The sequence below is a fragment of the Crotalus tigris genome, unplaced genomic scaffold (assembly GCF_016545835.1).
Source record: "Crotalus tigris isolate CLP2741 ecotype Arizona unplaced genomic scaffold, ASM1654583v1 scf7180000018541.849907, whole genome shotgun sequence".
NCBI lineage: Eukaryota > Metazoa > Chordata > Lepidosauria > Squamata > Viperidae > Crotalus > Crotalus tigris.
The window spans coordinates 145,388-172,713 of NW_024097065.1; the positions used below are offsets into that span (position 1 = coordinate 145,388).

General features: G+C 37.4%; 1 protein-coding gene across 2 annotated transcripts in view; it reads left to right on the forward strand.

Annotated features, from left to right (window-relative positions):
- The first annotated feature begins 586 nt into the window (after positions 1 to 586).
- The window catches only part of NECAB1 (N-terminal EF-hand calcium binding protein 1), a 35,804-nt gene continuing 9,064 nt past the window's right edge, over positions 587 to 27,326 (forward strand). For both annotated transcript variants that reach the window (XM_039353945.1, XM_039353946.1), the window contains exons 1-7: positions 587 to 797; positions 2,436 to 2,460; positions 8,034 to 8,142; positions 11,784 to 11,809; positions 12,916 to 13,013; positions 25,661 to 25,797; positions 26,496 to 26,608. In XM_039353945.1, the coding sequence (XP_039209879.1) occupies positions 696 to 797; positions 2,436 to 2,460; positions 8,034 to 8,142; positions 11,784 to 11,809; positions 12,916 to 13,013; positions 25,661 to 25,797; positions 26,496 to 26,608 (610 nt within the window). In that variant the 5' untranslated portion in view covers positions 587 to 695. The remainder of the gene's footprint in view (positions 798 to 2,435; positions 2,461 to 8,033; positions 8,143 to 11,783; positions 11,810 to 12,915; positions 13,014 to 25,660; positions 25,798 to 26,495; positions 26,609 to 27,326) is intronic.

The following is a 27,326-nucleotide window of genomic DNA, read 5'->3' on the forward strand; positions in this document are numbered from 1 at the left end:
TCTTCAGAGTGCAAATTTTAGAAGAAATTCCTATTACGTTGGATTCTAAGATTGATGGAGAGCACCTCAACTTCCATGTTTAAAAGCAGAGAGTCTTCGAAAGCCCATGGCCTCCTTCTAGACCGTCTAGAAATTTCTGGCTGTGCTAGAGGACTATTCCATCTGAGTTAGCAAGGAACTTTATATACTTGTGAAATTAACCATTTAGTATATATTGGCAACCAATAGTTATAATTACTTCTGCCTTATAGTGATGTTTCATTTATTCTTTTCATTTATTTTCTTTTTCGTGCTGAGGTTCAAATCTGTACAAGCAAGGGTTCAGCTGATGGATGCCCAAGGATAAAACTACTGTATGGCATTCTGCACATGCTCCAACGTCGGTTTCGCCCAGCTGCAAACGGAAGGGAAGCAGCGTTCATTCAAGGCTGCGCTTGGCGGCGAGCAGAGCAGAAAGGGCAGGTGAGGGCGGCGCCACGGGTGGCGGCAACCAAGGGCTGAGCGCGCGCTCCCTCCCTCGTTCGGACGCCGCGGCTCGTCGTGGTCGCCTTGCGAATCGGGACTCGGCTGAGAGGCGGGAAAGGGCCGGAGCGGAGGGGGGGGGGTTCACCGGCAACGGAGGAACAGCCGCCAGCAGCTGCCGCCCTTCCTCTTCTCATCCCCGCATAGTCGCAAAGGAAGGTGCAGAGCGAAGCATGGATGGCGCTGAGAGCCCGGACGCAGCTCCTGCCACCTCTTCCCCCGAGGAGCTCCGCTCTGCCCTGACCCTGACCAAGGGGCTCTCCATCTTCCTGGATGTAAGCGCGGCGGGTCCCTCGCCTCCCCTTTTCGGGCTTTGATCTGCTGCGTCCTTGGGCGTCAGCGAAGTTCGACCCTTTTCTCTTATGAACGAGATGGAGGTCGGCCAACTGGGGGTGAGGGGGGTGGGAGGGCATCCCTTCCCTTCCCTTCTTTCTTTCTTTTTTTTTAATTATTTCAAACATGTAATAGGTTGGGCTTTTGCTCCTCTCTGTGTGTGGAAGCCTCAACCTGTTGACTGTTTGCCCACCCCAAATCGATGTGTAGCAAGAATTCCCTGATCTTAAAGAGATTATCCTGTCAAATTATGCTAATACCTAGATCGCAGTTATTTGATATGAGCCCTATTAAGAGTCCTCCAGATTAAATCCCTCTGGCTGAATGCTAAACGACCTGAGGCTCAAATCACAGGTTCTGGACCATTGCAAATATATTAAGCTGTTTTGCACTGTTCTATATAAGAAAAACAGATTTAGATCAACAGTTTTTCCATGTTGTTTTATTAGACATTTAAAAACACAATCAAGAAAAGGGAAAGTATTTTTTCTCATGCTTCGTAGTAAAATGCCAGTTTACTAGTTCTTCTATTCAGATTTTATAAAAATGCCACATTTTTTTAAAAAATTAAGTATTTAAAATGCAGCATTTACAAAATTAGTCACAATGATTCTGTATGATTCAATTTGCTCTAATATCAATGAAATATCTTTCCAAAGCAAAAGAGTTGGTTGTTCAGGATGGGAAATTTAGAAAAGGTGTTGTGAATTTTAGATTACCTGATGCTTCCTTAGGATGGTCTCAAATGATAATGATAAATCTTTGGTACAACTTAGATCAGTGCATGATTGGTAGGCATTATGTAGTCACTTTATTTTGTGTGCTAAGCAATAATAGGAAAAGTGGTTCTGGTCTTGGTTTGGGGCAGGTGAGTATTAGAAGTGAGAATATCTGGTTAAAATTCATCAAATATATTCAGTGTCACAGGTGATTCCAGTCCTCATATAGATAAATCCTCAAATACTGAATAGCTATACATTTGGACACTTTTTCATGAAAATGGGTCAACAAAGTATGGGGATTCTACCTACCAGAAATCCATCCATGTAATTAATTGATGCAATTACAAATGTCTATTCCATTGTGGATTTACACATGACTGGTAGTTCAGATCCTTGCTGAGATGTATGGATGCACTGTGGATCAACATTTCTAACACCAGTCTTTTTTTGTAAAATGTTCCCAGAATACCACAAAGAAGTAGAACATCAAATGAGAATACCTATTCAGTGTTCCCTGTAATTGTATTCAGCCAGGCTGATACATCATCCCACAATTGATTAGAAAGCCTGACAGAAGTGAATTGTTTTACCTGGCACCAAATACAAGGGCAATCTTGGCATCTAATCAGTTGCAAATGTGCACCACCTATGGGTCTAAAGAAAATACTATCACTAAATGCACCTTTCTTCAAAGTATATCTGTACTGTATATTGTAGTACTGTGCTGTCTGTACTGGGATCATAATTGATAAGCCTTTTTTAAAAATCCTTTATTGCTATGTTTAGAAAAGTGTGTCCTTGTAAGTATTACAATATTTCTTTGTTGATACTAATATATATTGATTTATTCCCTCTTAGATTCTGAGAAGGGCAGATAAAAATGGTAAGTCCAATCATTTTTCTTTCTCAGAACATAATAAGTGAGGGAGTTGGAGGAACATTTAGTGTGATTGCTCTGTTTTCCTGGGAGAGGTAGTAACAGGTGAACTTGTCACTTCAAAATTACCTGGCTGAGGAGCTTGATCTATCATCACTGGCAACTTTAAGATGTGTGGACTTTGATTCCCATGCTAGCTGGGGAATTCTGAGAGCTGAAATCCACACATGTTAAAGTTACAAAGTTGAGAAACACTGATCTAGATGGTATTGGTTATGGGAATCCACAGGAGACTGTGGGCAAGGGATGCTATGCTTGCTATGGCATCATCATGCAAATGATACAAATTACATAATTCAGGTGTAAAATCATATCATGCTATGTGCAACATCATTGTAGCTTGCATTGGCCATCTATGGTGCCATCTCTGTGGAGATCATCTAACTTGTTGGGATATATGATTGAACAGGAATTATAAATCTATCCAAAGCTTTTTACATATACAAGCTTGTTTACATATCATGTGAAGCCATGACTGAACCATTATTTGCTGAATAAATAACAATGCTGAGTCCATACATCATGACAAACATTGTTTATACTCTACAGTGGTTAGGCTTACCCACATACTAAATGAAAACAAAACAAACTAACCATTTAAATCCTTGACCTAAACTATTGCTATGTATCATTCTGGCAGTAGTATGCAACTAGATTAATAGGTCAAGGACCATAAATGGCCCAGTCATGGGCCAGACAGAGAAGTCTTTCCCTCTGACACACTAGTGTTTCTTGTAGTCTTACACACAACTTTTATACTTAGGCAGGGCCCTCCCTGGGGATTTACACATCTTCTAGAGGTATTTAATCATTGTTATGCCACTTAAACAATAATGAGAGGTTTTATGTCACCACAGTGATGGCCAGAAGGGAAACAGCTTTAATATGAAAATGGGAAAAGCTCTGATTGTAATTCCCCTCCCCCCAGATATAAGAATTACAAATTCCCTGTGATGCCAGGAAAAGACACAGCTGCTCTGAAGAGCCAGTCAGGTGTTACGTACCTCTTTTTCAGACTATTTCTAGTGTCTTCCCACTTCACTGCAACTTATGAGCAAAACCTTTGCTTTTTAAGAAAAGCATTTTTTAAAGCAGAAAAGATTTCATAGCTGGAAATGCAAATCTGGAACTGTGGAGCAACAGCTGTGCAGACCTTTCAGCGCTCTGAAAAACAAGGCACTAAAAATCCAATAATTAAGAACTGATGAAAAGCTGAGGAGGGATGGTTGAGAATACCTGATGTTAGTATCATTCATAATATGCCAGGAACAACAGCTGTGAACCAAATAAACAAAAAACAAAAAAGCAAATGAGGCAGAATGGATGAAATCCTAAATAAAATGAATATGAGATTCCTGTTCTTGAACAGATTTTTAGTTGTCGTAAAACAATCAGGGACAACAAAATCTGACCTGCTGTTTTAAATATAGAACCGGCCCAGTTTCACACAGCTCTGTCGAAGAAGCTGATGGGATGATCCCATCTCCATGGCAAAAGCCAATTCTACTTTCTCATCCAAAGAGAAAAAATATACAATATATTCATCCTTTATTTCAAATTATTAGCATTGGGCGCTTTCTCTGATGTTTGCAAATTCCCCCCTTACATGGAATTACATTCAGAATGTATTAAGCTGCATTTAGATTCTATTACTAAGTACTAAAATTACTTTTATTAGGTTAAAAATGGTAGTTTAATCTTAGAGCTTTTTTCAATTATTCTTTTTTACTATAATATTTTACCAATTATCATTTTATCACAAAAACAGCTGCAACATTATTTGAAGATGGTTTCAAAACAAATTACAAATTTGTTTAAGAAAATGTTTCTTCTTCATTTACATCATGGGTTTTACTATTGATTATCTGGTTGAAATAGCAGATGTTTAAAGTAAAATTAATAGCACAGTTCTATACAGTCTATTGAGAGTTATAGCCACCTGGATTCACTAGAACATATCTCCAGGTCAATGAGTAAAGGATTTACTATATGTAATAATAATAATAATAATAATAATAATAATAACAACAGTAATAATAATAATAATAATAATAATAATAATAATATGATGATGATGATGATGATGATGATGATGATGATGATGATGATGTTGGAAGGGACCTTGGAGGTCATCTAGTCCAACCCCCTGCTCAGGCAGGAAACCCTATTCCATTTCAGACAAGTGGTTGTCCAGTCTCTTCTTAAAAACTTACAGTGTTGGAGCATTCACACCTTCACAATTGTAGTCTTATTGGTAGAATGTATCCAGTCAACATCTCCAAGATGAGGCTACAATATCATGATCCAAGTCTTTCCCTTTCTGCACTTATGTGCAACATCAGGAAATGTATGAAAGGAGTTTGGATTGTGAAATTATGCCCCACCCTATTACAAATTTTAATACTTATATGCATTGACATTATTTGACTGCAGCCAACTTTTGTGATCAGTATTCCCTCAAAACATCTGGACTTGAATTAGCCACAACAGTCATGCTAGTTGGGAGATACGTAACCAGTATGAAGGAGCAGAATATTGCATTGCTTTCAGTTGGGCATTAATTTTGCATTAGCTGAATTCACAATTATGTTTTATAGCAACATAATTATTAGATATTAAAAGCCTTGTGTATTTTCTGATACAATGTACCTAGATGACTTAGAATTCTACAGATAATCCTTGTTTAATGACCAAATTGGGACCAACAACCTGGCTGTTACTTCAGGTTTCCTTTATTTTACAGACTTGTGAGGGTCATAAATGTAAGGATTTGCATTTATAAAAATATAATTTTTAAAAAATAAAAAAATTGTTTTTTCATCACCATCGTAACTGTGAATAGTGCTAAATGAGTCAATCACTAAAGGAGGACTACCTGTATAAGCATCAGTATAAAGAAATCTTCTTCCCTTCCAGAAATCTTCTTATTCTAGCTATACTTAAAATTATACAGTTAGAATCCAGCTGTTGGATGATAGCCTGATGAAAAAGCTGAGAGAATCATTGATGCATAATTATCAGATAAAACAAATATCATGTTACTTGCTCAGAACAGGTTTCTATGGCTACTTGAGGAGATGCTAATGAAATACTTTAGAAAACAGATAGCTAAGCCTATGAAAGTTGGTAAAAGCACTGTTGCAAAGGAAATGGATATAATATTGAGCTATCTTTCAGTGTACCTGAAGTAAATGTCATTTCAGAAAAGATCTCTGTTTATGAATCATATACAGCAAAGCCTGTTTTTAAGTTTTCACTGAAATTGGATTTTACTTTCACGGTGGCACTCATTCAAAAAAAAAAAATGGCTCCAAAATCTCTTAGTAGACAAATATTTAGCACTGATAGCTTCTGGTGATGCAACAAATATCAATGGAATTTATTCCTGTGTAATAGGGCTAGCAGATCTAGCCCTACTCCACAGGAATCAAGCTGTGGGTTCTCTATCACTGGAGTTTTTCCAGAAGAGACTGGATAATTTGCCTGAATGGTGTAGTAGGGTCTCCTGCCTGAGCAGGGCTTTGGATTAGAAGATTTTCAAGGTTCCTTCCAACATATTATTCTACATTCTATATTCTATGTCCTAATATTTGCATAGTTTTTTTTTAAAAAAAATCTATGTGACTATTAGATAGAAGCAATGAAATAGATGTTATCCCAAGATTCCTATTCTATAATAAAATCCTTTTGGACAAAGATGGAACATTATATCTTATGGTTGGCCCAATCTTTGGAATTATGCTGATAGTTTATAGGGACCAAAGATTATTGGTTGATAAATTTTATGATTCAAAAACATTAAGCAATATATTATTTTAAAATAACTCTCTCCTAATAACCTATGGCAGGAGACCTCTGTCCGACATGTATTATTACTTTAGTTTTCCATTGTTTAAAGGTAATCTATAGAGAAAGCTCAAGCTTTTTTTGAGAGAAGGCTAATACTCCTATTTCTGGAAACATGAAAAACTAAGTCCAAGGAAATTCATATCTGCCTCTTTAGTAATCTTCCCTCCCAATTTTTAAAAGTTCACCTTTATGAAAGTGCATCAAGAAAAGGAGGGAGGACTGATAAGGAGCTATTCAGGCCTAGGGTGCAGTGAACAGAACAGAATATCTTCGTAATAGTCACTATGCAGAAAATATGCAGTCATGTAGCAGAATTTACAGGGTTAATTAAATTAGGAAGATATTAAAATGATAGTAAGGCGGAGCAATAAAATACAGTGGGTAGAGCACTAAAGAATTAAATATTGAAAATTAATTGCTGCACTATATAACTATTTTGCAAAGGGATAAAAGAGTAACCTATTTAGTTATAAAATACGGTACTGTGGAAAAATAGAGTGAGGAACATAAAGCTCTTCAAATGTTGCTGAACTGTCAATAAAAGGGAAAAAGTCTGAGCTGAGGTCAATTGCTGATGACCTCCTCGATAGTCTAAGTAGATTTCTTAGCAACATGACCAAAGAGTTTTCTCATCCTTCTTTGTTTTTCTTATTACTTCCCAATTTAGGCTGCTGTTGAACTTGTTCAAGATACAGTATCTTAGGTCCTGCCTTCTGTTATAAATTACTAATAGCTCTAGCCAAAATGGCTACCAGAATTTGATTCTGAGAATTGGAAGGCCTTGTGTTCTGATAAAGCTTCCATTGTCACTAAAATTCCTTAAATTCAATGCTTTTTTGTAAAAAAAAAAAAAAAAAAAAAGGTGCTGGAACATGCATCATACAACCCGCCTTGCCTACCCTACAAGGTTCCATCCAAAAAAGGTGCCGGAACTCTGTTCTGGGCATTCTATGAGAAAAAAAGCCCTGCTTAAAATTATTCTCTGCTCAAAGCAGTTTTACTTGTTTAGCTGCTAATGTCCCTCTGAGAAAATTGAATGTTATTTTTGCATATCTTTTTTTCTGTGAGAATGCCATGATAAGGTTTTAACATATATAACAAGGCATGGGGAAACAAGAGAAAAAATGAACTTCTCATTTTATCTGTCAAGGGATAGTCAAGTAAAATATTTTTCAGGAATAATCTTAGCCCTGGATAATAAATGACAGTCATATTTATATTTTGTAATAGGTAAGATAGCTGTTTGCACTCTTGAGCTGATTTGACCACTAAGACAAATGGTGAAAAATACTGTGCATAAGGGGAAGGCTCTTTCCCATGTGATCTACAGTGAGCTTTGCAATAATCAGGGATGGTGGTCCCAAGGACAATGGGGCTCGTGTGCTCTATAAAAAACTTTCATCTTTACAGTAATCGTGAAAAGTCTGTAAGAACATGAACAATCAAATTTCACTGAACCACAAAAATGACCATCTGTAGTCATAAGAAACACATTTTTCTAATATAACAGTGTATTATATCTATGTATGAGAGAGAGATATTTTCATTTTATGCAGAAATTTATAAACTAAAAAAATTACAGCCTGTGGTGCTTCCTTTTAAAAAGTCATGATCTTCACATTAGTTGGAGTAAAATGTCTCTAAGTGAGCAAATCTTTCTCTGATTTCAGATGATGGCAAATTGTCCTTTGATGAATTTAAGACTTACTTTGCGGATGGAATTCTGAGCATAGAGGAGCTTCACCAGCTGTTTCAGAAGATTGACATACACAATACAGAGTAGGTAGCATTGATTTTAAAATAATCAATTCAAAATCTCAAGGCAAGGCCATTTTCTTGTATGGATTTGTCAGGTAAACTTAGTGCTTTATAATTAATGTACAAAATGAATGCATGTATGAATAGCCTCATCCATGATCTACAAACCTTGAATGTTTCTAAGGATGCAGGCTACAGTAGTGGGATGGGTGGAGTGGAGAAGTTATCCATACTCTGAATTATAGTGGATTGTTTTGTATTGTCATATAAATGTTGAAAAGGTGCCTTTTCCCTTTTTATTTCCATTTGTTATAATGCCATTCTGCCATTTTGAACTGTAGTTTACTTGCATAGACATGTGTCACCATAATTGGACCAATAGTAAAAAATGTTTTAAAAATGCTATTGTGCAAAGCGAAAATAAATCCCTTCCAAAACTGTCTATGGAGATTCTCAATCATCCAGGTTATGGCTGTCCCAAGGTGCTTTTCAAAAGACAATTGGATTTTCTTGGTTTTTTCCTTGAAAACATTTCACTTCTTATCCAAGAAGAACTAAATAAACTTCTTGGATAAGAAGTGAAACATTTTCAGGGGGGAAAAAGAAAGAAAGTCCAGTTGCCTTTTAAAAAGCACCTTTGGGATCCTTCCAAAATTGTAAAGCTGCTCCTATATAAACTTCCCTGACCCCATTAATTCAAAAGGTGAAGGAAATGGCCCTACAAATTCTATTGGATTCAAAGAAGAATGTTATGCATACATACACATGCTTTCCTTGTGCATGTGTATTTAAATATAATTTAGAGATGTGCTTATTTGCATTGCATTCCATACAGGAATCCTAATGCCTACAAACTCTCATTTTATGCTATCCAATGGGAAACAATCATAGCCATTTGTTGTCCTGCAGTTATATTAACAGATGACATGATGTTATCTGGATCTGGATTTAGCTTACAATTCTAATATGCCAGCCAAATAAGCATGTCTTCCAAGTTACCAACTCAGAGTTTGAACCATATTCTGTGATTAAAATATCCCACCATGTAGCGGTACCTTTATTAGGCTAAGTACTGAAGGGTTCCCAGATTTAGGCTTTAGAAATTGAAATGATGATTACATAGCAGCATTATGATGTTCTGTAGTGAACATTAACTCTTTGTTCCCATTATTGGGGGTACAGATTTTTGTGGGCCAGATCTGAAAGCCTTAAAGTTAAGCAGGCTTTGTGTTTGGACTTTGCAGGTAGTTACTGTGAAAATCTTGTTGATGAGATTATTTCTGCTTTGGTGTTTGCATTTGGTGCAGCTGCTATAAGCTCACGAGTCTTGGCAGATAGAAACAAAAAGCCATGTCAACCCATTTACGGTCAAAATCCAGGGGAGAGCTTTGTCAATCACAAGTCTAACATGATAATTGCAGGTTTAACATTTAACATTTTCAAAAATGCAAATCAGAAAACTCCTGCTGGATCCCCTTTTTTGCTAGAAGTGATCTCAACATCTATCTCTTTGACAATCTGAAATTTCCATTAGAGACATGGAGCTCGCCTGGCATCTGCCATTACCTTCCCCATCTGTACCAATTACTATATTAATAGCGGCTGTGCTTTCAAGCCTCCTTGCCCCAGATTGTGAGCAGCAGTGATGGGATTCAAATATGTGAACAACTGGTTCTCTGTGTGGATGACGCTTCCGGTAGTCCATTCTGGGCCTGGGCAACAAAAAATAAGCTACCGGTTCTGCCGAAATGGTGCAAACTGGCTGAATCCCACCACCGGTGAGTAGGCCCTGTGTCTCTTTCATATCAAACCAGGCTCAAGACTGCTTTGAGGTAGAAGTGCTTGCTTGCCAGCCTTTAGGAATGGATCCACTTTCCTGTGATTGATTCCAGGAATCCTGAGCTTGCAAAGGCACAGGTTGAGCAAGCTAAACTAATGTTTTTCTTTTACCAGAAGGAGTTCAGCTTCAACCTTCAGTCAAAATTGGAAATGTTAATACAACTTTATAATGCCTTGATAAGACCACACTTGGAATATTGCATCCAGTTTTGGTCGCCATGATATAAAAAAAGATCTTGAGTCTCTAGAAAGTGTGCAGAGAAGAGCAACAAAGATGATTAGGGAACTGGAGGCTAAAACATATGAAAAACGGTTGAAGGAATTTGGTATGTATGTCTAATTTAATGAAAAGGACTGAGGTGACATGATAGCAATGTTCTAATATTTGAGGGGCTGCCACAAGAAAGAGTGGTCAATCTCCAAAGCACCTGAAGGCAGGACAAGAAGCAATGGATGGAAACTAATCAAGGGAAAAAAATGTCATAGAACTATGGAGAAATTTCCTGACAGAACAATCAGTGGAACGATTTGCTTCCAGAAATTGTGGGTGCTCCAACACTGGAGATTTTAAAGAAGAGATTGGCTAACCATTTGTCCGAAATGGTATAGAGTTTCCTGCTTAAGCAGGGGATTGGATTAGAAGACCTCCAAAATCCCTTCCAACTCTGTTATTCTGTTATCTGTTAACACAAAGCAAACCAAGAAGAAGATGGAGAGACAACATCAAAACTTTTTTGGGTGTAAAAGTTTGTTTCCACACTGATAAAGAGTCATGAAACTATAATTCAAATAGTCAGCTGCCAGTTTCTCTCTTATGGGTGAAAACCGTCCTCCATCTCACCAGAGCATGGGGAGGCAACTACAAAGAAAATAGAAAAGTCTCCACCCTATATACAGAAAATATAATGATTCTAAATGGAAAATAGCTCACTGCTGCAAGTTGTATAATGTCTTCCCTTTCCTGCCAATAAATCTTGCTAAAAGTATTCTGAGATACTGTAGAAAGAAGCACTTCTGTTTTAGGCAACTGTCCAAAAGCCTGACTCTGCCCTAGAAACATGTTTATTTTAACCTTGGTCAAACAAACCAACTTCACAATTCTTCCTTTTGCTACTAGAAATCTTAATCATTTCATTCAGATATTGACATAGGATTTGATGTCTTTTCAAATTTCCTTATCCCAATGCAGAAGCTTCTTTTGAGTTTTAACAAACCTCTTTTGTAAATCCTGTAAAGAGTCACTGTCCAGGACATCTTGGATTGTCATTTGTATTTTGATTTTAATTTTAATTGTCATATCCATTTTATAATCCACATTTTTCATTTTCCAGTATTTCAACATTTTCTTTATATTCTAAATTTTCTACAACAGATAAGGCTTGTTCCAGTTCTTTATTCTGTAGGTCCTGTAGAAAACGACAGGTATTCTCTTTTAAATTTGTCATTTTGGTAAAGAAAAAATAGAGTCTTTGAAGTACTCTTTATGCTGCAAGGCAGCAAATTGAATTTATAAAATATCCTTTATTTGAGAAAGTTTCTTGTCATTAACCTCCTTTGCCGTTTTCAACTATTCCATTTTGTATTTAATCATAAAGCTTATTTCAAACTTGCTATTCAAGGTTGAAAAGCTGGAAAATTTGAGCTGCAATTGAGCTGCATATTTAGTTTGAAATAAATAAATAAATTGTATGTAAACTTTAATCCATGCAAATCAACATAATAGAAATTGATAATTAGTTGATATACAAACTTAATTAAAATAAGTTGATGATAGAATTAATGAAATAGCAATGCATTTTCTATATTATGTCTTTTCCTTGCAGCAACTTGGAAACTGAAGAACTATTTGGTAAGTAATTGTTTTTTAATTAAAATTAAAGAATCAAATTCCTCGCTTCCAGGAGGAGAAACTAGTGAGTCTGAATAAGGACAGTTGAGTTTGTTTCATTGTTAGTGCCTAAGAAGTAATTTAATTAAAAGCAAGTCATAAATGCAATGATATTGTTGAAAAATGGTAAGACTACAGGAGTTGATGTGTGCAAAGTGGTTTAATCTTCGGGGGTCTTCAGATTAAATTTTTGTTCTTCAGGTCATTGCACAACATATGAATGTGGGAAAGTTTATTGTACAGTTCTTCACTAAGAGAAAACATATGATAAAGTGGCTGGAATAATGGAAGTATGCATGAAGATGAGTGCAATAAAGATGAATTATGATGAAAGTAAAGCTTGCAGGAGAATAAATAGAATACTTCACAAATGGTTCAATATTTAGTAAGGAGTAGGGTATATTATGATTCCTTAGCTCTTTAATGCATTAGTGCAGATATGTCAAACTTGCGACATCACATGACGTTGTGCAATGTATCGGGATGGTTTTGCCATTGCCAGCAATGGGGTGGGCGCGACTTCTGGATGACGCATCCGGCCCGTGGGCCGGCAGTTTGACACCCCTGCATTAGTGGATAGGTTTTCCTGGGTGTGCATGTGATGACTTTAGAATTGTGTTGGTTGGGGACAGGAATGTGCCTGTATCTCTTTACATAGGCAATACTGCATTATTATATTAAATATCTTGCTCATTGTGTTTTAATATAAAAATCTTTTTGGAAAGATATCTCCCCCTGATTTTCCTAACTAACTTTTATTATAATTTTTGAAGCAAGCATATAAACCGTCCATCTGCCCTCTTTCTCTTTCCTAAACTACACTTTGGCATTTTCTTTCTTTGTTTATTCCTCCTCTTCTTCCTTCTTTCTTTTGCTGCTGCTAAAATAAAACCAGAACAAAGTACATTCAGAGGGATTTACCAATTTTACCAAATATTAAGGTCTTAATAAACTACTATCCTAAAGGATTTGGGTGACCCAGCTTATGCTTCTCTCTCTCCCTCCCTCTCCCCATTTTGATTTTTCGATCTTTCCACTTTTTGATTCTGTATTTCTATCTATTTTAGAATATTTTTCCCAGCATCTGGGAGCTTATGAAAGCGTCTTATCTGCTTTGGAAGATCTCAATGTAGCCATACTGAAGGCAATGGATACTACAAAGAAAGTAGGGTTCCTTATGTTATTTTTCCAACTGTATAATGTAATGGGGGCTCGTATTGCTTAAATATATAAGAATTTGCTCTGTGAGTAAAGAATTGCTATATTTGCTTAGATGGAGGACAGTGTCATCAATCCCAGCTCCATCAGCTCTTTCAAGCTTATTTGAAATATTTCTGGGGCTTGGGCATAGAAAGTTAAATTGATACATACACCCAGCCCCCACACTAGATGTTATACCAGTGTATTTTTTTTCTCTACTGTTTCCTCTAAATTGTAGCCAGTGGTGCATGGAAACTCAAAATACTAAATAATATTGATATTAATATGTCAAGTGATACATTTTTCTGCCTTGAATAAAATGAATTCACATTTTTGATCACTTCAAATACTAAACTCTATTTTGAGTGGGGCGCTCAGCACAGATGGAGAATGGGCCATTTATCTACATGACCTCTGCATACAATCCTAGCCCCCATCAGTATATCTAATTATCAGAAAAGAACAGAAGATAGTCCAACAATATTGAAAAGGCCTACTCGGTTTTCAGGTTTCATCTGAAATGGCATGCAGGAGGAATGTGGAAGTTATTATTTATGGAATAAAATGAAATATTATGTTTTCTGAATAACATTTTTAGGAAGATATCCAATATCCCTCTTTTCTGTACTTTAGTGGAAGAATACATGCTTTTCATGAAAAATGTCCCAGGCTCAGTTTCTAGTTTACTCAAAACAAAACTGAAGGAACATTCGTAGAGCCATAACTAATTAATAAGTCTATAATGAGCTATTGGGGTGGCCAATCTTTTTTAGCAATGTAACATTTGTCTCCTTTGCTCATGTAATCACAGCTTCTTGCAAGGCCAGGTAGAAAAAACACTTTTACAGACACTGTCCTCTGGGACTGAACTCATTAATTCACATCTGTGCCTTGAAAGAAAGATCATGTTGTGCTGGGTTGTGTACAGTCAGATCAGAAAAAAATGTCAATCCTCTTAGTGGGGAAACTGAAGTCTCTAAAACAATTTTATCCAACTTGGCATCGAGAGATGTTGGAATATAGCCCCAGTCAGTATGTCTCTTGACTGACATATTTTCTTGAAAAGGGCTCAATTAAGCCATGGAATAAAATGTTCATTTTAGTATCCACAGTAACTAGGTAGAGCAGGAGCAGAAAGAAAAAGAGTCTGAAGCTGATCAATCTCTGTATTTCAACAGGTTAAACAAATAGATATTTATTGATTAGAGTGTTATATTCCATTCACATTCTCAAATTATATGTATTTTGTATAAGAACAATTCATCAGATTAAGAAACTGGGTTGTTAAATTAATTTTTCAGCACAAAAGAGGACAGAAATGAGCTAACCTAATTTTAAACCCCACAGAGCCATGATTGACATGAACAGATATTGAAAGAGCTTAATCTGCCTGGCCTGGGTCTAGGCTACTAGACACACTTGCTAAACTGAAACAGGAGAAGCAATTTTGACTAGTATTTTGTGTGAATCTAGCAACTGGGACTTACTCAGCCACCTACATTTAAGCAAATTGTGGTTCACCGAGATATATGAATGCAGTACCAAACTAGGTGTGTAGCTAAGCAACTCTATCTATTTCTTCAAAGAAATCCTTATAATTTCTCCCCACAAAGATTATCCCTAAGTTTGAAAGCATCTAGATTCCCCAAACATATGGATCAAGCCAAGAGAAGCTTCAAATGGGCACTTTGCTTCAAAGTATATCATATAGTATCTTACCTCTAATTGCCAGAATAATCACACTTCTTTACTCATCAACTAATCTTAATCAACTCATCAACTAATTTTTGGAATCTAGCTTGATTTAAGTAATGAAGACTGCTAGCTGAATGCTTAATTTTCTTGAATTTTAAAAGGGGAGGGATTTGTTTTGTAAAATTTAAAAAACTTTCAATAAAAAAAGCAAAACAATTAAGAAATAATACTATTTAACTATCACAAAAAGAACACAATAGTTAATCTTAACCCTTTTTAAAAAAATTGTCCAGAGCAGTGTTTTTCAAATTTGACAACTTAAGATGGGTGGACTTCGACTCTCAGAATTTCTCAGCCAGCAAGTCCACCCATCTTAAAGCTACCATGTTTGAAAGGCTACTTTAGTAAAATAAGTTATCTTTAAATCCAATTCCTTTTCTGATTGAATTATTTGGAAATTCTCTTTTTCTTCCTGAAAATGCCACTTTAATCAGAAGTTGGAAGAGATTGTGACAACATTTACTACCCTCTTTCCAAGTATATTTTCTTTCTCCTTTTTACCTGGAGTTCCACCTACAGTTTCCCAAAATACAGTAGCCATTTTGGAGGAAGACAGGTTGGGGCAAAACTGCTTTCTGCTTACATGGAGAAGCCCACATATGACAGAAAAAGTCAAGTCAAGATATTTGCAATTTGCCTGGCCTGTAATTGACAGGCTGGACCAATGTGTCCATGTTATTTCCCAGCACTTTCAAACCAATTGTTGTTTGGCATGCTATGTGAATTAGTGGTTCAGAAATAGAATAGAACAAGCTGGATATATCAACATTTCAAAGAATGCCTTCCTGAACATGAAAAATACTCAAACAAAGCCTTAGGAAAAAATTGGAAGAAAAACAGAAGACTTTGAAGTCTTCTGTTTTTCTTCAAATCTCTTCAAAGGTTTTCTTTGAATAGAACATTTCAAAGTTGCCTCATATTTGATTGTGAGTGTCTATGGAGATTCTCAGACATACAGGTCATAGTTCTCCCAAAGATGCTTCTTGGATGAGAAGCAAAACATCTTCAAAGAAAAACAAGAAAGTCCAGTTGCCTTGTGAAAAAGCATCTTTGGGATTTGACTGTGAGTTTTTTTATTAGCAACTTACAAATGACTAAAACTCTCACCAAGACAGGTTGAATTGTACTCTATTTTCTCCAGATGTTCACAAGAACCTCAAAATGAAAAATCTATAAACTTCCAGTCTCATCTCCTTGGCACATTTAGCACTTGTTTTCATCTTGTCATTTTTTGTGGGTAAAGTATTGTTTTCGCTTTCCAAGGAGGGAATCAGATAGCTAAGGATAACTGTCAAAATCATGTTTGAAGAATGTTTTGCTATTACGTTAGGAAGCACAGCATGCAAGGCAAGGGAGAGATAGGCCCATGGAACTCCTTGTATGTATAATAGAGTGTCTGAAGAAAGAAAGGTATTGGGAATAAATCTCATTACTTCTATCCTGGAGGGGAATTGCTATGAGTCACTTCTGTTGCAAAGTAGAACTGTGATTAGATTAACAATTGGTCTAAGATTTTTCTTGCATCTCTGTCAGCTTAAAATTTGCCTGATCAAAAAAAAAAACGAGAAGATTAATTTACCACAGCAGTGTCTTAAAATTGGAATGCTTCATCCTTCAAAATAATTGAGGCATCTCATTATTTCTCCCCCCGCCCCTTTTTTTTTGGTTATTTTATCTACTATCCCTTATAAATCTGCCAACTACACTAAGTTGCTTTCTCTATCTGGCAATGTTCTTACACTACCAATTGCAGTTCTGTTCACTGTGCAGCTGTCTGTGATAATAAATACAGAAAAAATAAAGAGCAAAGAATGTGGTCCTGTTGGGAATCCACTGGGAAGCACTATCTTTTGCAGTAGACCAGAGCAAACATCCCCAATGTGCTGTCTCCCTAATATGTCCAATTTATAGGGAACGTGCCATTTTTAGATAAAGATTAATGGAATGATGAACAGCATTGACACAGGATATTTCACTACCTGAAATGGAGTCCCTTTCATCTTTGGATAGGAGCAATGGTTTTAGTCATCTTGCTGCAATATTGAGGCATCAGTATTCCAATCCAACCCTATAGTATTCCTATCCACGAGATTAGACATCCCCAATCCTTTGGGCATCAGAGACTGGTTACACGGTGAGAGGTTTTTCCATGGACCAGAGGGAAGCATGGTTTTGTGCGCTACCTACATCCCGCAGATGGGGTTTTGCTTGTTTGTGCGACTCGGTATCAGTCCACGGACCGGGAGTTGGGGACCCCTGCACTAGATAACAAGGAAACTTGTAATTATATATTATATGAAATGTCATTTTAAAGGTCCCTTGCAGTGTTATGTACCAAAGGTGCTTTTTCATGAGGCAACTGGACTTTCTTGTTTTTCTCTGAAGATCTGAAGAAGCTTCTTGGATGAGAAGCGAAACGTCTTCAAAGAGAAAAAAGGAAGTCCAGTTGCCTTGTGAAAAAGCACCTTTGGGACAACCATGACTGAGATTCTCCATAGACCAGTGGTGGCGAACCTCTGTGGGCACGCGCGCCGTCGCCCCAGTCCTAGGCCTTCAGCTGGGTTTTATAAAACCTTTTCGCTTTAGGCCTCCGCCGCCATGTGCAAAAAACAAAAAGTTTCAACCAATCAGTCAATTTCAATTCAAATGTTACAAAGTTGGAATTGATTGATTGAACTTTTTAGTCCCACCCAGTCTGTCGTTATCACTGCAGCCGCACCCATCCAATGGGCCACACCCATCCAATGGGCCACACCCACCCGGCACCCGACAATGCATAAATGGGTGTTGGGTTGCAGTTTGGGCACTCGGTCTCTAAAAGGTTTGCCATCACTGCCATAGACTTTCCAGTACTACAATACTTAACTTTCTTACAATTAGGATTAATTCCTAAAATATCTGTTTTATAACCACGCATTTATAACAGGTTTCTTGCAGTCTGCATAACCAACAGCAAAAACCAAGATACTTGGTATTCATTATTTGAATGATAATAATAATAAGTTATTAAATGTGTATGTCAGCCCAATTCCAAGCAGCTCTATATTATTATTAAAGTGATGTATAGTTAGTTCAAGGTAGTTAACATTAACCAAAATACAGGCAGTGGTGGGATTCAGCCAGTTCGCCCCAGTTCAGCAGAACCGGTCGCTAATTTTTTGTTGCCCGGGCCCAGATTGGACTTCTGGAAGTGGCATCCACACAAAGAACCAGTTGTTCACATATTTGAATCCACCACTGAATACAGATATATTAAGAAGCAATTAATCTAATGTCTATTAGATATGTCAGATATCTCACTCATCTATAGCTTCCAAGTGTTCTACAGAACATTTAGGATTAGAATAGCTTTCTAAAGGTTAGGAAGTTGGGGTGTTTTGGAAGGCAAGATGTTTCAAAGGGCAAGGATGGCAAAAAGAAGATATATCTAGACCCTTTTCAATCTGGCTTCAGGCCCGGCTTCAGCACACAACCCGCTTTGGTCGCGCTGATGGATGATCTCTAGCGGGCCCGAGACAGAGATTATTCCTCTGTCTTGGTGCTACTTGACTTCTCAGCGGCTTTCGATACCATCGATCATGGTATCCTTTTGCGACAACTCGAAGGGGTGGGAGTGGGAGGCACCGTTTTATGGTGGTTCTCCTCCTACCTCTCTGGCCGGTCACAATCGGTATTGGTGGGAGGGCAGAGGTCAACCTGAGGCCCCTTGAATGTGGTGTGCCACAGGGGTCGGTCCTCTCTCCCCTCCTATTTAACATTTATATGAAGCCGCTGGGTGAGATCATCAGACAGCATGGGGTGAGGTTTCATCAGTATGCTGATGATACCCAGTTATATATCTCCTCCCCGAGCTCTCTCAGTGAAGCGGCCGATGTGATGGGCTGTTGCCTCAAAGCCGTGAGGGTCTGGATGGGGGTTAACAGACTCAGGCTCAATCCTGACAAGACCGAGTGGCTTTGGATGTTGCCTCCCAAGGATCATGTCGACTGTCCAGTGTTGACTCTTGCGGGGGAAAATATACCCCCTTCGGAGTGGGTTCGCAACTTGGGTGTCCCCCTTGATCCACAGCTGAATTTGGAACATCAATTGACGGCTGTGGCTGGGAGGACCTTTGCACAAGTTCACCTATTGCACCAGTTGCGACCCTACCTGGACCGGGAGGCTCTCCTTACAGTCACTCACGCCATCACCCCACTTTTGGACTACTGCAACGCACTCTACATGGGGCTACCCTTGAAAAGTATTCGGAGACTACAGTTGGTCCAGAATGCAGCTGCGCGAGTGATAGTGGATGCTCCTCAATACACCCACGTTACACCTATCCTCCGTGAGCTGCACTGGTTGCCTGTTGGTCTCCGGGTCCAATTCAAGGTGTTGGTCATTACTTTTAAAGCCCTATATGGCTCAGGGCCAGGCTATTTGCGAGACTGCCTACTACCTCATAGTTCCCTACGTCCGGTTAGATCCCACAGGCTGGACCTCCTTCAGGCCCCATCGGCCAAGCAGTGCCATTTGGCGGGGCTGTGGAGGAGGGCCTTCTCTGTGATGGCGCCCACGCTTTGGAATCAGCTCCCCCCGGAGATTAGGACCGCTCCCACCCTGTTGGTCTTCCGTAAGCTACTTAAGACCTGGCTTTTCCGGCAGGCCTGGGGTTTATAAAACCTTACCCCTGGATGATTGTTTTTGTATTGTTGTTTTGTTATGTTTTATGTGTTTTTTATTGTTAGCCGCCCAGAGTCCTTCAGGAGTGAGGTGGCTTATAAATTTTAAAAATAAAATAAAATAAAAATATGATAGGCCCCCCACTCCAATTTCTCACCATGAAAAATGGATAATGTTCGCAGGCTTTCTCTTAAAGATGCAGGAGGCTGGCTAAACATAAGATAAGAACTTGTAAGATCCCAAGTTCAAAAACTGTTAGAAAACAGAAGTAACCTTCAAGTCCTGGGAAGGCAGAGAGTATTAAGAAGAGACTTAAAAGATTCCTCCCTGACTCACTAGAGTATAACAGAGAGGGGGGAACACAATCAAATTTGCAAGATTGTGTAATTATACCCTACAATAAATACCTAAAAACCTTTATCATTATTAATTATTAAACATTTAAACCATAAAAGACTATAAAAACAAAGCAAGAACAAAGAAATAGCAGGCAAAGGAATCTTAATAATGGAGCCACCTCACTTGTTCACCCAGCCTCTGGTGAAACCACATCTTAAGGGACCTATGGAAGCTCAGAAGACATGAGGTTAACTTCACCTGGGGGAGTGAGGGGGGGGAAGAGAAATTCCATAGTGCAGGCTCCAAAGCAGAAAAGGCCTGCCAATAAGTACTAATACAAATCAAAATTTGCCATGTGATTGCCAATCTCCAGTGCAATGCTATCTCTGCTCCTTCCATGTTTTCTTTGCTACTGAACCTCATCTGGAAGCCAACTATTCTGTATCTCAAGCTTGAGCTCTATGATTGTGCTACACAGACATTTCACTTGAATATCTGAGTCCCAAAGGTGCTTTTTCACGAAGCAACTGCACTTTCTTTTTTCTCTCTTTGCAGATGTTTTGATTTCATCCAAGAAGCTTCTTTATGGTGGGGAATGGAAGGATTTATATTCCTTGCAGATAGGTGGTCATTTGCATTCTTTTAGCGAGTCGTTGATGCCACCTGGAGGCTTATCTCTGTCCTCAGGGTCACCTGAGTAGTGCAAATGGGTGCAAAACCTTCTTGGAACTGTTGAAAGGACTATGGTATAGACTTGAGATAGATGATGTTGTATCCCTCCCCCTCTGTTGAGAGAAGGCTGTTCAGTTTTGACATAGATGGCCTCTTTGACCCCTCTTTCAAGCCAGCAGTCTTCTCTGTTCAAAATGTGGCCTTTGTCTTTTAAATGTAGATGGACTGCTGAATCTTGTCCTGGTGGGTTTGTTCTTCTATGTTGTGCCATGCATTTAGGAAGTGGTTGTTTTTTTCCCCAATGTACAGATTTGCACATGGCTCATTGAATTATACTGCATATACCACGTTGCTCAGTTTGTGTCTGGATTCAGCAGTCCATCTGGATTTAAAAGACAAAAGCCACTCTTTTGAAGACAGCAAAGTCCACATTTTGGACAGAGAGGATTGCTGGTTAGAAAGAGGGGTAATCTCATGCTGTGGATAGGAAAAGACACACATAGGAAAATATTGTAAATACTGACCAGCAGTGGTTCCAATAGATTTCACAATCAAACTTCATAATCAGACTATCTTGAATTACAGGTAGTCCTTGATTTACAACCATTCATTTAGTGACTGTTCAAATTTACAGAGGTGCTGAAAAAAGTGAGTTATAACTGTTTTTAACACTTATGACCATTGATCATGTGATCAAAATTCAGATACTTGGCAACTGGCTCATATTTATGACCATTGCAATGTCCTGGGGACATATGATCCCCTTTTATGACCTTCTGACAAGCAAAGTCAGTGGGGAAGCCAGAGTCACTTAACAACCATGTTACGAAGTAACTGTGTTACTAAACAAATGCAGTGATTCACTTAACAACTGTGGCAAGAAAGGTCATAAAATGAGGCAAAAACTCACTTAGCAACTGCCTTGCTTAGCAATAGAAATTTTGTGCTAACAGTTGTCCCCAGGCTAACTGTTAGAGCCAGGCCTTCAGGTCCTTGCAGAAGGATAGGGTGGAGGATCCCATCAATCAGAGTTCCTTGACTGAAGGGATCCTCAGAAGGCATCCTCTACCAATATGAGTAGAGCACACCCTAGGGGTGCGAGACGATATTCCAGGGGGCGTGAAAACTTGGGTTTTCAAAATTGTAGTGTACATGCATAATTTGTTGTTATTTCAAACATTTGTAAGGGGTGCGAGAATAAAGCAGAAGCATTCTAGGGGTGCAGGGTATAGAAAAGGCTGAGAGCCACTGTCCTAACGGAACGAGACGGTTCATCAAATAATCTGGATTTATGACATGGAAGGCTTTAAAGATCATAACCAACACCTTAAACTCCACCTGGAAGCAAATCAGTAGCCAGAGCAGCTCACAAAGCAGTGGTGTAACATGGGTCATTCTATACATTGCAAAGACTGCTTGTGCTGCTGCACTTTGTATCAGTCGAAGCTTCCAAATGCATTTCAAAGGTAGTCTCTTGTAAAGCATATTGCAGTAATCCAGATTAGAGATGACAAGGGCTTGACTGATTGAACTCAGGGACTACTGATCCAAGAAAGGCTGCAGCTAGTGCACAAACCAAAGCTATACAAAGGTTCTCCTAGTCACAACCACCACCAATCCTTTTCCTTCTGGTTTGCTGACAATCCAACTTTTCTTAGAATTGATAGTGTCTTTGAATTTACTGCGCCCTAAAGAAGAGGTGAAGGATATCAGATTTTGGATTTTTCTTCCTTTACAAGTACCTTTTCAATTTCCCTATTTCTTTATGTATTCTGTTTTGAGCCACCTGCCCCATATAGATACTCTGTAGGATAACCTTCTTTTGAATTTAATTGAAGTATGGGAAGGCAGAAACAGGATAATTCGCCATGGCCACTGTGCCGTGGCCAACTCACCTGCCAATTCATCAGGTACAGAAAGGATACCAGTTAATGAAGTGAGAGCACAGAACATCCACATACACTCCTGGCTATTTAGTAGGTAATTATGAAAATCCATGAGAATTTTAGAAAATTTTGTTTTTCTTTGAAGAAAAAAAATGAAAACCATTTCTTTCTAATTGAATCAGCATGATTGAAAACAGTGTTGTACAGTAATTCCCAAAACAAAATTCTCAGCCCAGGAGACACATTGTGATGTTAGCAGACTTTGAAAGATCCTCTGATCATCTGTAAGTAAAGGATGTAAATACTCCTTTTATATTATTGAACTTTTATACAGTAAAGGAAAGGTAGATCTCCTAATAATTCATCTATCTTTCTTCATTCGCCACAAAACATATAGTTATTCAGGCATAATTAGTTCAAATACTTGTAGGTGTCTACTGGGAAAAAAAAAGAGTCTTATTGTCAGTTTCTGGCAACATTTTCCTATATGGCGCTAGCCTCATGTCTAGAGAATGAAAGCCACTAGCAATTATATTGTGTTTTCCAGAAACATCATCCTTAATCTAATTAGAGACAGCCTTGTCAAATAATGTAGAGGAAAACAGAAATTAGCCTTACTTGAACAAATGAGTTCTGACACTTTCAAAAATCAGCCATAAATGTTTTCATGCAGAGTTGCTATCATCTTAAAAGCAGGGAATTTAATTTCTCAGAATTTTTCTTCCCAATTAATGGTAGAAATAACAGCTACTGTGACTGACGGTATTATAGGCTTGATTAATGTTCATGAATGCTAAAATATTTGTGAAAAATATGTTGCCTTCTGCTATCCATTAATATGGATAATTTCTAAGATGGGTGACAACTGGGTTTTCAATAACCTACTTATCTTTAACACAAAGAACAGAAATAAGAGATACTTTTGGCCTATTTTTTTAAAATCAACATATTTGTAATAACTAAAGTGTTATATTCTTCCTTGCTTTCCATGTGATACTTATATTTGATCTCTACTCACTGAATTGTATTATTGTGCTATAATAATATTGTATCTACCGTGTTTCCGCGAAGACCCAACCAAAAATAAGCCCTCACATGATTTTTCAGGATGCTCGTAAGCCTCACCCAAAACTAAGCACCAGTTAAGATTGTCAGCCAAACGGACACATTTAGTATTGTAGTTCCCTGAATATAAGCCCTAACCAGAAAATAAGCCCTAATGTGGTTTTGGAGCAAAAATTAATAAGACCTGGCCTTATTTTCAGGAAAACACGGTATGCAACACGTACTGAAACATGCTGCTATAAAAACCATTTGAAATCATAAAGAATATATTCAGACCATTGATTTAACAAGTTTTCCTCCAATCTATGATCATGCTAGCATCCTTTGCTCTGTCCTCATAGCCAGTCCTTAATCTGACTTGGCAAGTGTTGCTGTCTTAATAGTTCACGGTGATGTGTCTATTAATGAAGTGTCTGCAAGTGACACCCATAAATCATTCTCCTTAATGTAGGCTGGGCTGGGTGAAGAGGCAAGTTGATAGATGACGAGAGTGGCAGGCTTCGTTTGCAGAGTGGGATCTTTCCATTCTTGTTTTACTTGAATGCCTTAGCTCATCACATGTAGCACCTATAACATCTGCAGATGATCTGTGTGCTGGATAGGGCTGACAGGCAGTTAGATGGTTAGCAGATCAAGGGTAGAGTGATGTAGGCGTCACTGTCCTGCTCCTTTCTAGGATATTTCTTTCTTTATGTGTTGGCCACTGGCTTAGAAAACAAAAATGCCACGGCTGATAGGTAAATTGCAGAGCAGAGGGAGGATCCCAACCCTGCTACATTCTCACCAAGGTCACAGCTAAAGTGCTGCACTTATCTGTAGCAAGTCTTATATTGGAGAAGATGCCAAACTTCACTTTCTTATCAGATCAGAAAACTCAAAAATTGGGCAGATACATTTACCATTTGGATGGGTGGAAGGGGGAAAGGCTGAGCATCTTCAAGGGGAAGATAAGGGAACAGATGCTTTTCTCAAGAATCATTCATTGGGAATTCAGGTAGCAGACCTTTTGATCAATGTTCTTGAATGCTTTTTCAGTTTTAAATGTGTAATTTTTTTAAATTAGGTTTAGCAATTACAAATCTGTATTTTACTAATTTTTTTTATTAAGTTTTTGAAATTTTACAAAAACAAAGCAACCCATCCCCAAACCTCCCATTCCCTCCCCCGACCTTCCCAGAGCTGAACATAGGCTTAATTGAAATTTCTTCAAAAAAATCTTTAAAAAAATATAAACCATGAATAAATCTAAATACTAAATACATTAATTAAACAAACTATAAGATAATTAACAATAATATATATATATAAAAACAAATACCAAAAGAATAATACTTGAAAGAAAAAAGAATAAAGAAAACGAGAAAAAAAAAGATAAAAGAAAGTATAATAAAAATAAAAGATAAAAATAAAAAAAGGAATAAAATCTATAAGATATTTTAAATTTTAAATATAAGTTATTGAAAAACTAAATAATATTTTTTAATATCCAACTTATATTGTATTTTACTAATTTTTAAATTGGCCATTTGGTCATTTTTTTTACTGTAAGGCTTAAAAGCCAGTGGAATATAAGCATACCCAAAATGTTAATTTGCCCTTAATATTTTTTTTAAATTTGTTTATACTGCTAAATATGCCAAGTTATTTGATTGAAAATGGATTCAACAAGGTGAAAATATAAATTAAAAGTTTATCGTCCAACAATCTTAGAATAAAGCAAATCTTGAATACAAGATACAAGAATGCAAGGTAACACAGTCCAGTACATATATTTTTCCTTAATGGCTTGTTTTAATAATAATTGAATGAGTCATAGTATCTCCATTCATAGACTGTTGCTGTTTACATGATTTGGTGAACAAACTCCAAGCATGAGTTGGATAATATGCTAAATCATGGTTTAGTCTACAATGGATGGATTCGAACAACACAATAAGCAAAATCAAACTAACCATATTGTAATTTAATATGATTTAACCTTCTTTCAACTTCCAAGGAACACTTACCTTCCCACAAGTGAAGGCTGGCTCCTGATGATCAGCTGGAAACATACATAATTTTTTTTTAAGAATGTAGATTTTTTTTAAATTTTCCATTTGGACTAACAATTGGAACATACCAAATATGATTTTATAATTATGACTGTAAGGAACTATTATTTGGAATAAAGTACTTGTTGCTGAGAAAGGTTACATTTTTTCTTTTTACTATCAGTTTTCCCTATTTGCTTTAGAATTATCAAGAGGCTTCTAAGTTGGAACAGTTTGTGACTCACTTCTTGTTAAAAGAAACTCTGAATCAACTACAGTCTCTGCATAATTCCCTGGAATGTGCCATGGAAACCACAGAAGAACAAACCCAACAAGAGCAGTAAGTTTCTTACTATTGTGTCACAGTGGCAGCATGCTGGAAATTATTTTAGGAAAGAAGCTACTATGGTCCAATGTCTTGCTCAATTTAGAGAATGACACTTTGCTAGTACTTCTATAAAATAAAACCTGTCCCAAGATTTGTAGTTAGATTGAAAATAGCTGTCTCAAAGTGCTTTTTCAGGAGGCAACTGGACTTTCTTGGTTTTTCATTGAAGACATTTTGTTTCTCATACAAGAAGCTTCTTCAGCTCTGACTGGATGGTGGGGAATGGAAGGATTTATATTCCTTGCAGGCAGCTGGGCATTTACATTCTTTTAGAGAGTTGCTGAGGCTATTTCTTGGTCCTCAGGGTCACCTGAGCAGTGCAAATGTTTGTGGAGCCTTCCTGGATGCAGGATGTCTTCTGCTCTCTGCCCCCTCATTGCCGAACACAGGCGCAAGCCATTGGGGATACATCTGTGCTGTCTGTATCCCAAATCGAAGCACATATGGTTCCTGTAGTCCACAACATTGGAGTTTTTTTTTTAAACTTGCCTGGTTTTTGTTTTGATAACTAGTACAGTATATCTAGGGTCAATTTTGTGACAGACAAAAACAATTAAGTTTAACAAGGTTTATCTATATGTAGAGGGTTGCAAATAGTCAAAATACAAATAATTTAAATAATGAACTGCTTTATGTATCTTTTCCTAAAGGCAAGTCCCAAAGAAGCCAGAGCTGCTCAAGATACAACACCCAGGAAGACGTTCAGGTCGAAGGCTCCAGAGAAATAATAGTTTTTCTCCAGTTAGTCCTCTTTTGAACCCAGGTAATATTGTTTAACGTTTACCATTGTTTATTCATTCTTTAAAATTCATGCAACTAAGACATCATATAAAATTAATGAAGAAATAAATTTCATTTTTTAAAAAATGTATATAATCAATCAGTTCTTATATTCTGATCATTTTTAATATTTATATTGTGTATAGTACTGGCTTTATATCTGCCTCTTGCAAGTTTTAAAATATTTCAATGTATTTGAATTATAATATTTTAGATATGTATTTTAATATATTCAGAAAAAATATATTGCATACAAAATAATTTGAGCTAGCCACATATTCATCCTGATAACCCACTTTGATGAAAAGACCATCTCCACCTTTATGGTCTGTTTTTATGATAGTTGGATGTGGAGAACATATACTGTATGTCCACCCTTCTGAACTATTGGCAAATTGATCCAAGCCTCTGGTTGATTTTGTGAAGTAATTTGCTCCGATCCCACCGATACTTACTTTAGCAGAAACCTAGTCTTCTCAGAAATTAAGCAAAGTTGATCCTGGTTAGAATTTAAATGAGGAACTATTTTGGAGTTGTAAACTGCTGTGAAGTGTTTTAAATAAGAAGTGGTGTGTGTATCTATGTAAATAAATAATATATTCCAAGATTACTAGTGACACAGGAGTTAAAAAAAAAAAAAAAACAGAAGAAAACAGCAGTAAACCAAGAAATGGCTGCCCCAAAAAAATTCAGAGGGCTTG